Source organism: Thamnophis elegans, chromosome 5 (genome assembly GCF_009769535.1).
Source record: "Thamnophis elegans isolate rThaEle1 chromosome 5, rThaEle1.pri, whole genome shotgun sequence".
In the NCBI taxonomy this organism is placed as follows: Eukaryota; Metazoa; Chordata; class Lepidosauria; order Squamata; family Colubridae; genus Thamnophis; species Thamnophis elegans.
The window spans coordinates 64658800-64671487 of NC_045545.1; the positions used below are offsets into that span (position 1 = coordinate 64658800).

The 12688-nt window shown below is 33.5% G+C and overlaps 1 protein-coding gene across 1 annotated transcript in view; it reads left to right on the plus strand.

Moving 5' to 3' along the window:
- The window catches only part of KDM5B (lysine demethylase 5B), a 57250-nt gene that overhangs the window by 30375 nt on the left and 14187 nt on the right, over nt 1-12688 (plus strand). The window contains 10 exon segments of the mRNA XM_032217281.1: nt 785-884; nt 1215-1324; nt 2834-2992; nt 4568-4687; nt 5399-5557; nt 6931-7112; nt 7307-7469; nt 8748-8867; nt 9526-9720; nt 12096-12277. Of these exon segments, the coding sequence (XP_032073172.1) occupies nt 785-884; nt 1215-1324; nt 2834-2992; nt 4568-4687; nt 5399-5557; nt 6931-7112; nt 7307-7469; nt 8748-8867; nt 9526-9720; nt 12096-12277 (1490 nt within the window).

Consider the following 12688-nt stretch of genomic DNA (forward strand, 5'->3'; position numbering starts at 1 on the left):
AATTCATTAGAGAGGATCTAGTTTTTGTAATCTGTTTTAAAGAGAGCAAACTAATTAAGAAATGTTGATGTCAGAGTAGAAGTTGAACTAATGTATAAACCCTTGAAATCTAGAAGCAATTTAATTTGGCTTCTACTATTCAGTACTGCTTTGAGTTAAAGCTTTGATCCTTGACCAAATTACCTTTACTAAAAATTCTGAGTATTTGGAGCCCTGATTTACCGCTTGTGTGAAATGTTATTTTGTAATGTTAACAATATGCTTATGATTTAGAGCACTTCATTATAAATGTTTTAAAACATTTTAAAATATTAGTTCAGTACTTTTGAATTAACTAACATCTTGATTTAAGCGTACTCAAAATCCTGTAGATGAGCAGTGTCAGTATAGAATCCTTGGCTATGTAAAGGTCCTTATCTACGTAATTTCTTATGTTTTTGACTTAGAAATTAAATGCTAAATCAGAACTATGGGATGTTCCATGCAAAAATTCTTCAACATTGTTATTACATTACTACCACAAGAAGGCATTAATTGCTAGCAGCTGAAAATAAAAGCCAGACTCCACATCTTCCTTTCTCTTCACATTAATTTTACTTGTCTTAAGTAGTTTAATTATAGTGTAATTCTATTCACGATGAAAGCTGAACTCACTCAAGAGTGACACATTAAGTGTAGATAGGGAAAGTCTGTTTTTGGTATGAAATCATCTTACAGCAGGTTAATTTAAGAGTAAACACATTTTAAAATGAAAAAATATTAAACTTATTTTTTTTTTTACAAGGCTACTACTAATATTAAAACTGAGATTGAAGAAACTACAGAGACCAAAACTCATAATTTGAGGCGCAGAATGGGGAGCACTCCAATAAAGCCTGACAATGGTAAGCTTACAAGTGAAAAATTACATTGCTGTTATATAGTTTCCCCTTAAAGCTGTAGCTAGGTCTAGCAGTGTAGGTTGCCCAAAGTTCTGTGTGGTCTTTCACTTAAATAAAATTTAAATTTTTATGAACATTTTTTTTCTTTACAAAATTGGAAGACCTTCTTTGTTATAAAAAGAATTTGTTATATACCATTTTGTTTTTTAAATCACCTTTAATGTGTATGTTTCTACAGATTAAATAAAAACCAGTTTTTCCAACTAAATTTTCTTTAATGGATTTACTTCTATTCCAAATGCTTAACTAGTGTTAATGTTTTGCCTTAATCAGATAAAGAACCTCAAGCTATACCGAAACGAGAAGTTGTTGAGAAAAAACAGTGGCTTTGGGAAGCAGATAGAGAAAAATCAAAGGGACGTTCTAAGAAAATTTTTAATTCTGTGAGTATGTTTGGGATTTTTCATGCTAATAATAATAATAATAATAATAATAATAATAATGCTGCAGACTTTGCAAAGAAGCTGATGAAACTGTTGATCACATACTCAGCTGCTGTAAAAAAATCGCACAGACTGATTATAAATTGCGGCACAATTCAGTAGCACAAATGATCCATTGGAATTTGTGCAAAAATTATAATATTAAAACAGCAACAAACTGGTGGGAACATCAGCCTGAAAAAGTCACCGAAAATCAGATGGTCAAGATCTTGTGGGATTTCCGTATACAAACGGACAAAATACTGGCGCATAATACACCAGACATCACACTGGTTGAGAAAAATAAGGTCACAATCATAGACATCGCAATACCAGGTGATAGCAGGGTCGCCGAGAAGGAACATGAAAAAATCGCAAGATACCAGGACTTAAAAATCGAAATTCAACGACTATGGCACAAACCAGCAGTGGTAATTCCAGTGGTAATTGGCACACTGGGTGCTATTCCAAAAGCACTGGAATTACATTTAAAACAGTTAAAAATTGACAAAATCACCATCAGTCAAATGCAAAAAGCCGCACTGCTTGGATCTGCACGCATATTAAGAAATACGTTACGACGTCCTAGGCCCCTGGGTGGGGCCCGACTAGTAACCAATGCCAAATCCGGTGAAACAACTGGCCGCTGTGATACAATTGTATAATAATAATAATAATAATAATAATAATAATAATAATAATAATAATAATAATATATTATTATTTAGTGCAGATAATTGAAAAATAATTCCTCAAGTTTTAGAAAAACAAAGTGCCAATACTATAATAGATTGATGTTAAACTAATCTGCTACAACATACTTTTCTAGAAAGTTGATCCACTGTTGCCTCTATTATTTAGAATGAAATTTTAGTTTAATTTGATATTTAGTTACTGAAAATATTTTTCAAATTCTTTCAGATTTTTTGAGATCTACTTCAGAAGCTGTATTTTGATGCTCATTGAGAACAAAGTACATGCCAGAAAAATCCTTCTAGAATAGCTGAATTTTATATGGGTTTGATCACAGTCACTTTAATTGATTATATACTGAATAATATCCAGTCAGTTTGAATGTGATAGTTAATTCTGAACACAACCATATCTGTACTTATTATAGGGTATCCACATGCAACCACTTTATTCTAGATTTTTATCCCCCCCCTTTAAAAGATTTCAGATTTGTTTTTCAATTGAATTGTACAGCTTTTATGTTATATTAAAGGTAGAAAAAATTCTGAAGTTTTTAATTTTGCTCTGATATTTTTTACATCACAAAAAAACATTTTAATGGGTTATAGACTTTCTAGAGCCACTGTATGTTGTTCAGTAAAAACAACTAAATATGTTCTAATATAAATATGAGATGTTTATATATTTGTTTTGGCCTGGTTTTTGTATTGTGAGCAGTAGAATAAAATACTAAATATCGGAAGTTATTTTTTTTTAACCACAACTTTCTTTTAATAGGTCGATTTGTATGTATGCCTATTATGTGGCAGTGGAAACGATGAAGATCGTCTGCTTCTATGCGATGGCTGTGATGATAGTTATCATACTTTTTGTTTGATACCACCTCTTCATGATGTTCCCAAGGGAGATTGGAGATGTCCCCAGTGTCTAGCTCAGGTAATATATCATAGATTTTTTCCTAAAAGATAAATTATCAGTATTTAAAAATATATTGTATGAAACCAAAGTATGTTTTTCTTTGATTTGACACTTATTTTGGAAGTGATGAATGCAGCTCACTTTTTATTTCCCCATAATTCTGTTTAATAGGTAATCTCCCTCATCAGTAGGAGACCCAATCTATCCACATTTAATTATTCAGTTAATTGATTCCAATGTTAGGGAGATTGAGTCCAATGCCCCTACTCTGTAGGTTGACTCAGGACTCTCTACTCTTCCTGATCCAAGTTAGCAGGTACATGAAGCTGCTGGGTGATGTATCAGCAGCTCACTCAGCAACAGATAGCTAACTATTCATCTCTACCCTGGGTTGAACAAATGATGCCCTTAGGATTCTTTACCAATGTGAGAGGCTGTGTCGGTCTAAGTGGAAAATAATAAGTTTTAACTGAACCCTGGCAAAACCAAATCAGTGTAGATTCTAAAGCCTCCTGAATTTGTAGATTTTCTATCCTTGACTGGAATTGGGTAGTCCTCCCAATTGTCGTTGAACAATTTGCATTTTTCTTATACTCATGGTTCTTGTTCAAGTGGCAGATTGCAGGTGTTAAGTTTTGCACAGATTCATCTTCTGTGTCAATCGTGTCTGTTTCTGGAATGGGAGTCCCTATTCATGGTTATTCATGCCCTTTGTCACCACCCATCTGGAGTACTGTAATGTGGGCAACATAGGAATTTTCCTTGAAGATCACTTAGGAGCTACAACTAGTTTGGTAATACAGACAGTTTTGACTATTTCACAGTACTCTCATAATATTATTGCTCCATGAACTCCCATTGGCTTCCAGTGAGCTGATGCAATTCAAGGTGCTGATTATCATCTACAAAGGCTCTGTACAGCATAGAACCAGGCCTTTTGGAGGATCACCTATTGTTTCTGCTTATTTTATCAGCAATGTCAAAGTGCACATGTACCAGGTCCTTTCTATTAAACTATGCCTTCAAGTGGGATCTAAGAGATACACCTTCTCTTCCCTTGGAAATCTTGATGGTCCTGACTCTTTTGGCCTTTGTAAAACCTGATTGTTTCCTTGTACATTTGGGTCAGGGTGTTATAGTTGCACTAGTAATTGATTGTTGTTTCTTACTGATTGTAAGATGGAATTATCTACTTTGAGATCACATGATATATTGATTTATTGTAGCTGAATGTTTTTTTAATTAATAGAACTTTTTGAGGTGGTTTTAATTTCTTGTTAGCCTCTGCAAGTGACAGTAGTGAGATGGATTGCCAGATTAATTATTTAAATAAATGTATGAATGTGATACTGCTTCTAGAAAAGAATAAAAATAGTCCCCATAATAATATCATCCATAATTTTACTCCTTTCTTTTAATTTGAGCATTGCAGTCTCTGACTTCTTTGACCATATTATAAACTCTGGAATCTGCAAATTTATTTATGTATTTATTAAATTTCTTTGTTGCCCATCTTGCTGCAAATAATCCATAGTTATATGTTGCATCTTATTCAGTACTGTGCATACAATATTTATTCATTGTTTTTAACAGGAATGCAATAAACCACAAGAAGCATTTGGCTTTGAACAGGCAGCACGAGACTACACGCTTCGTACATTTGGAGAAATGGCAGATGCCTTCAAGTCAGATTATTTTAATATGCCAGTGCATGTATGTTTATATTTTTATTTAGTTTGTAATTTAGATTTCATTATAGGGGATATTCATGGAATGTAGGGCCTATTACTTCAACCTACATGTCCATTCTTTCAGTTGCTACCATTCTATTTTTTTAAAAAAATGGTATGACTCATATTTTAATACAAAAACTATTCACTCTAAAATTTATCTAGCCTCAGAAAGTATTTACGTTCTGCTTGATATTTAGTGTCTTTTTATCAATGGTTTAACTCCTACATGTTGAAATTTTTCCATCTTTCTATTTGTTATGAAAAGAAATTACATTCAAGAACATTATATAATAATAAGGAAAAAGGATTCTATTAACTGAGAAAATGATGAAATAACCAATAGTACTTAAGGGAGCTTTTATCTCATCTATAATGCCTCCTTTGAACGGTCACTGTTCAAAGTGACTGTTGTAAGTCGAGATATACTTGCACCTGTATGATTTCAGTATTAAACATGAAATCACTGAAAGGATTTATTTGGCTTCTTTATTTGTTCTGTTTCCTTAAGATTTGTCCAAATGGTTAAACTTTTTAGTACAAATATCTGCTGAATATACCCCTTACAAATGAATTTTTTTTCTTCCATATTATATCATTTGATTCCATTTATGCGCTCAGTGTATTCTCACTGCATTTTTATTTTATTTTATTTATTTTATTGTTGGTAATGTTTTGTCTGCTTTCTATTCAGATGGTCCCCACAGAATTAGTGGAGAAAGAGTTTTGGCGCCTTGTAAGTACAATTGAAGAGGATGTGACAGTGGAATATGGTGCTGATATTGCCTCAAAGGAATTTGGCAGTGGGTTTCCTGTAAGAGATGGGAAAATTAAACTCCGACCAGAAGAAGCGGTAAGATTTGTTTCTTGACTAATTCACAATCAATGTTGCCCAGAAAGATGTGTGACATTTAAAAGAGTAGAAGAAATTAGCACTTAAGACTGAATCTTTTTTTACTATTTTACTACCAGAAAAGCTTGGAAAAAAGTAAAAGTTATCTTGGTGCTAAAATATTACAACAGAGAAAATGTCAAGTAAACCTCTTGCAGTGTGGGGCATATTTTCACTGCTGCTTTAACTCAAATGAGTATTTTCCTTTGCCCATGTAGGCTACTATTCAAACCCAGAAAGGTTGCTACTGACAGTGAAGCCAAATCAATTTTCCCTGGTTGAATCCAAATGATACATACCTCTAGATCTCTTAGTAGCCTTCTGCTTCGCTTCATTTGGTCTAAATAGTCAGAAATATCACAATTTTAGAATATGGGACGCTTTAAAAGCTTTTCAAGAATCCAAAGAATTTAGGATTGTAAGGGTTAATACCACTTTCAGTCAGGATTGGAAACAATTGAAAGTTGGGACAATATTGATAACAATCTTGTTATCCAGTTTTGGACTACATCAAGTTTCTGGACCATTTTAAAATTCAGATTTATTTTATTTATACTTTATAATATTTTCATATTGCTTTTGAAATACTAAAGCAGTAGTTATTAAAACAAATAAAACTATAAAAATCATTCAAGTTAAAACCATTAAACTATTTACTTCAACTTCACTTAAAATATTTATATTGTTGCCCATTTATAACAAACTCTAGGTAGCCCCCAAATCAAAAATTAGTTAAAGACCAAAATTAAAGAACACAGGTAGTTCTCTATTTCTCCCCCATCCAACCAACTCTGCTTTCTTACTGTGCTGATCTGAAAATATTATCATCATAATTACAGTGCAAGTAAAGTAGAGTGAGGTTCATGTTTCACTACCCCAGATAGTTCAAAAAGAAATAACTCAGTGTTCTACAAAATTGTTTGAGTTGCTTCTAACTTCCAAGTTCTGTCTAGCACAGAGCTCCAACACAGTACAAGGAAAAGAAAGTTAATCTTCCCAGGCTTGATAAAGCTTTGAAATTAGGGGAAGGAAGAAACAAACGGAGATATTTCAAGTTTTTGATTTTTTTTAACATATCAAAGTAAATGATGATTCCCTTCATCCGCATCCCCTTTTCCATGATATCCTTGGACATCCATCACTTTATCCATTGTTTTGCTCACATATTGACTCTTGATGGATGTTATCTGTGTTATTTTATAAAGTTTTAAGCATAAATCAGTGATTCTTTAGTGTCAAGTTAGAAAAACATAATCAGATTAAAAAGTTCCACTTCCACTTGATTGGTTTATGGCTTATAGTTGGTTGGATTCTACTTTTTGCTTTGTTTCTAGGAGTATCTTGATAGCGGATGGAATTTGAATAATATGCCCGTGATGGAACAGTCTGTACTTGCTCACATCACTGCAGATATATGTGGAATGAAGTTGCCCTGGCTATATGTGGGGATGTGCTTTTCGTCATTTTGCTGGCATATTGAAGATCACTGGAGTTACTCCATTAACTATTTGCACTGGTGAGCTTGTAAAGAATGATACTTAAAGATCCCTGACTTCTACAGATTATTAGACTAAATATTTCCTTTTAACATTAATGCGCACTATTAATCTTTCATTTGGGTATACATCTTGTTTGTCTTCCTAATTATAATACATAATTATAATTATACATTTAAAACTGCTCTATAACTTATTTTTTCATTATTTGTAGGGGGGAACCTAAAACATGGTATGGAGCCCCAGGATATGCAGCTGAACAACTGGAAGATGTCATGAAGAAGCTGGCTCCTGAGTTGTTTGAATCTCAACCAGATCTTTTGCATCAGCTGGTTACAATTATGAATCCCAACACACTAATGTCTCATGGTGTGCCTGTATGTCACTGAGCTTTTGTTTTTTTTCCTTCTGCTTCTAATGTGGGATACATATCTTACTACATTTTTTAATGTTTGGAAATGTTTTACATATTTTTACATACCTGTATTGAGCTTTTTTTATAAATGGGTGTGATAGAACAGAGAATGTAACTACTTTTTACTGACTTAATTGAAAATAAAACCAAATGGCGTTTAAAAGAAAGGAAAAACAGAGAAAAGTGCACAATATAAAAATTAAGGAAGGAAAAGGTTTAAAAAATGATCTCATTTATAACAAAGTTTGGCCCAATTAATCCACATTGTGCATCACACAATAGCCTACCAGATGTAACAATTTTCCTATGTATAAATAAATGCCTATTAAAACCTGCATGTAGCATAAGAAAACTAATAAATATTAATAACATTTCTCTATTCTGACTATAGTATAATATGCTGCTTCATATTGTTCTCATATTCTGAACTGACAAGCCATCCCAAATCCATAATTTTTTCTTAGTTTTTAACTTGGAAAACGAATTTCAGATTCGGTGTGTTGTAGTTGCTGTTGTTGCTGTTATTATTATTTAATTGCTGTAGCTGATTTACAATTCCTGCATCCCCAAGTAGTTGCAATTACAGCAGCATTAAAATGTACAGAAAAGATAGGCATAGATATTCATCTCCTGTTATTTCTTATAACTAATTGCACATAAACTCTTTACAGGTAGTCCTAGACTTATGACCACAGTTGAGCCCAAAATTTATGTTGCTAAGCGAGACACTTAAGTGAATTTTGCCCCCATTTTATGACCTTTAAGTGAATCATTGCGATTAATAAGCTAGTGACACGGTTGTTAAGTGAGTCTGGCTTCCCCATTGATTTTGCTTGTTAAAGGTCGCAAAAGATGACCACATGATAATAGGACACTGCAACTGTCGGAATTATGTCAGTTGCCAAACATCTGAATTCTGATCACATGACCATGGGAATGCTTAAATGGTCGTAAGTATGAAAAATAGCCATGTCACTTTTTCAGTGATGTAACTTTGAACAGTCAGTAAATGAACTGTGGTAAATCAAGGACTATCTGTATTTTTGAATAATGCTGGAACTATTAGAATTTCCAGTTTTTTGGTTTTTTGGATGATTCTCATTGACCACTGCTGGCACCAGCATCTGGGATCATTCTTTTTTAAGAAAAAGAGCTCTTAATGTATTCTTAATGTGTTCTAAAAACAAGACTTAAGTAATAACTATGTTTTTCCCTGTGTTGGCTTTATTTTTTTTTCTAGATTTACCGAACCAATCAGTGTGCTGGTGAATTTGTGATTACGTTTCCAAGAGCCTATCATAGTGGCTTTAATCAAGGTTTTAACTTTGCTGAAGCGGTTAATTTCTGCACTGTTGACTGGGTATGTTATGAAGATAATGATCTGTTTATTTCGAAAACATAAATAGGTTGTGGCTAGCTTTTCTAATATGGATATAGTTATCTGATATGAATTTTGTTTAAAATAAACATATGCAGAATCAATGTACAGGTTATTTAATAACTATACAAAATTAAGTTTACTAGAAAAATCACTTCAGAGAAAAAATATTCAGTAAATTCAGATTTTTTCTTGAAATGAAATCAGTTTTTACACTGAACACTTTCTCAAGTAACAACAAAGCAACAAAGATGATTAGGAGACTGGAGGCTAAAACATATAAAGAATGGTTGCTGAAATATGTCTAGTTTACTGAAAAGAAGGACTAGGGGTGACATGATAACAGTGTTCCAATATCTCAGGGGTTGCCACAAAGAAGAGGGAGTCAAGCTATTCTCCAAAGCACATGAGGGCAGGACAAGAAGCAATGGATGGAAACTAATCAAGGAGAGAAGCAACCTAGAACTAAGAGAAAATTTCCTGAAAGTTTGAATATGATCTTAGAAGAGTTTATTATTAGCCTTTTTATTCTTAGTCTAAGGAACTGCATTAAATTAACATTTTCTTCAGTCAACAATGGATATCATGTTACTTACCTTAGAACATAGAGAAACTATATTTGCTCTCATTTTTTGTTTAGTTGCCTTTGGGTCGTCAGTGTGTGGAGCACTACCGCTTATTAAACCGCTATTGTGTGTTTTCTCATGATGAGATGATATGTCGAATGGCAGCCAAAGCAGAAACTCTTGATGTGGTGGTAGCTTCTACAGTTGAAAAAGATATGGCTATTATGATTGAAGATGAAAAGACTTTACGGGAGGCTGTGCATAAGCTGGTAAATTTTGGTGGGGGTCTATACATATTAAATTGTGAAATAATTTTAAGCTAAACAAACTGACAGCTTTATTTTTTTATTATTTATTTATTTGTATTTTGCCTTTATTGTTTTTACAAACAATCCAAGGTGGTGGATCCTATACCATTTCATTTCATATATCCCAGCTAGTGAGAGTACAGAGACAACCTTTGGAATCAGATTCTCCTAGAGATCCAGATACTTAGACCCTGGTGGGGTTCCAGAGATCAGGCTTTTCTCCCAGGCTTTGTGCTAAGATGGTTGGAGTTCCTTGTATATTGCATGACATATTTGTTGTTGACTGAATTCACCATGTTGTTTATTGTTACATGTTTTAACTTTTTGTGGCATTTTGGTTTTTTTTATACTGTGAGCTGCTCACAGCCATTTATGTGTTTATATTTATTTGTTTGTTTTAAATTCTGCCTTTATTATTTTTACAAGTAAGAGGAAAAATTTAAATTGAGTAAATCAATAAAAATAAATGCAGTACGAACTATTTTTGATGAGCTTTAAAAAGTCTGGCCATTAAAATAGCATTATTATTTTTAAGTTATTTATTTACTAATTTGGGTATAAAGTTATCAGATAAATTATCGTGTAATAGAAAGGCTAATTCTACTTGAAACTAGCAACCTTGAAGAAAATCAAGTCCCACTTCATTATAGAGCTTCATAAGTAATCAGCAAACTGGAAACCAGTAAGAATCCTACAACAAAGATATAATGTGACCTTTCCTTCCCACTACTTCAGACTGCCTATTTAGGAACTGTAGAACCTTTGCAACATCTTTCTTTTTCCTCACAGAAGAACATTGTGCTTAATGATATGAAAGCCCATTGAAAGATCCAGTAGCATACAAATAGTCATATACTCTTCATCTAAACCCTGCCCTAGATCATTCCTAAGAGTGACCACTGTGCTTTCCATCCCATGCCTAGTTCTGACTTCTGACTGCCAAGGGTTTAAAAATCTGCTTTATCTACAGACCATTCTACTTGATGCCCCACCCTATTAGTAATCTTCCTCAAAAATGGGAGATTGGAGATGGGGCAGTATTGTTACTGCAATTGTTAAATATTTATCCTATATTTTATTTTTTTGTTCAACTCAAGTCGGGAAACATGCCTCTACTTTCTTAGAACAACCATGTAAGGTAGATTGGGGTGAGAAAGAGCTTGCCTTAATAAGACCTGTTCACCAAGATTCACAGGCCCAATAGGTTCCCTGGGTAGCATGATAAGATATCACTTCCTACTATAAAACCTTCAACACCATGCACCTTCCATTCATGTAGGACAGTGCCTTTGTTCTACAGATGACAAATTGGTTTACATTATCTACAACAATGCCTTACACTTTCCCCAGCACCTCCACCCTAGGCACTCCCATATATCCTTTCTTCTGTCCTTTCACTCAGGTTTGAAAGCAAGATTGCCCCCATCTCTTACAATGGGAAAGGGCTTTCCCTTCTTCACTGTCTCCCAACAACTAAACTTGAAGCTCCCTTCTTTTCCAGATCTTTATTTATTCCCGCTTACCACCCAAGTGCTTTGAATTGCAGTTGCTTGGGCACCACAAGTCTGAACCAGTCCCTATCCACATTCTTATGTCTTAACTGTGTCAGTTTAAATCTTAGTCAGCCTTGGCTACCAAACACCACCTCCTGACTTCTTTGATTTATTTAGCTGATCACCTTGGCAACAGTATTTCTTACACTTCCTTCTGTTTTGGAGTTCCAACTGAATATCAGTGGCTGCTCTGCTCTATGCCATCATTTTGACTTTGCCTCATGTTCCTCTTGCTGGTCTCTGATTGGAATCTGTGGACACACCTTAACAGTTCTTAAGTGCTGTACATCATAACTTCCTTCTTACAATGCAGCATGATTGTATGTACTTTTTGCCTGTCTTTCCTTCACAGCAAATTAATGGTTGTAGGTGAAGGACAACCTGCAGTAGAGTTTTTAACCTACTTTTGCTCATGGCTCCCTTTTGAGTCTCATTTATTTATATGACCTTCCTTATAGTCACTGTTGACTGAAAAATAGTAACTAGAAATTAGAAGTATGGCATGGTTCATATTAAGAACCATTGATTTAGAAGACAACAATCAATAAGTAAAAAATTAAGGAAACCAATTTTGGCTAACTATTAAACAAAACGTTACTTATTGGGTCACAGAACAAAGCAACCTTTTTAATGTGTTTGCTAATGTTGGCGATAATAAAGAGTATCTTGTAATGAAAGTTTTGCAGTGAACAAGATGTGGATTTGATTAAGAATGTCTGTTCCAACTCTGATTATATAATTCCTTGTTGACATAATGGCTATTCTGTGAATTGTCTGTTACAGGGTGTTACTGAATCAGAAAGAATTAATTTAGAAGTGTTGCCCGATGATGAACGACAGTGCATAAAATGTAAAACCACTTGCTATATGTCTGCAGTCTATTGTAATTGTAACCCTGACTTATTGGCATGCTTATATCATGTAGAAGAACTCTGTACATGTCCCATATATCAATATAAAATGGGGTAAGTGTATTGCTTCATTATGACAACTAAGTATATTTTAAATATCTTATTTTTTTCAATATTATGCACATAAATCCCACATGCATCTTAGTTAAGTTTCACGTGCTTCTTAGATAAATCTCACATGCACCTTTGGTTAGCAGTTAATTAATCATTCAAAAAGGAAAAGGAAGATTTATTAACCACCTAGTTAATAAATAACTAGCTGGTTTTAGTAGAAAAGTAGAAACAATGAATTGTTATATTTACAGTGATTTTTTTCCATAATCTTATTTCTGTGTTTTGTCTCTTTTCTGTTTTGTGAAATCCTGTCTTTTTAACAGTACTATAAATTACATATGATAATGGAAGAATCACCAATTCATTGTTGTAATTTATTAGAAGAATATCTTTAAAAAATTCAGAATTGGT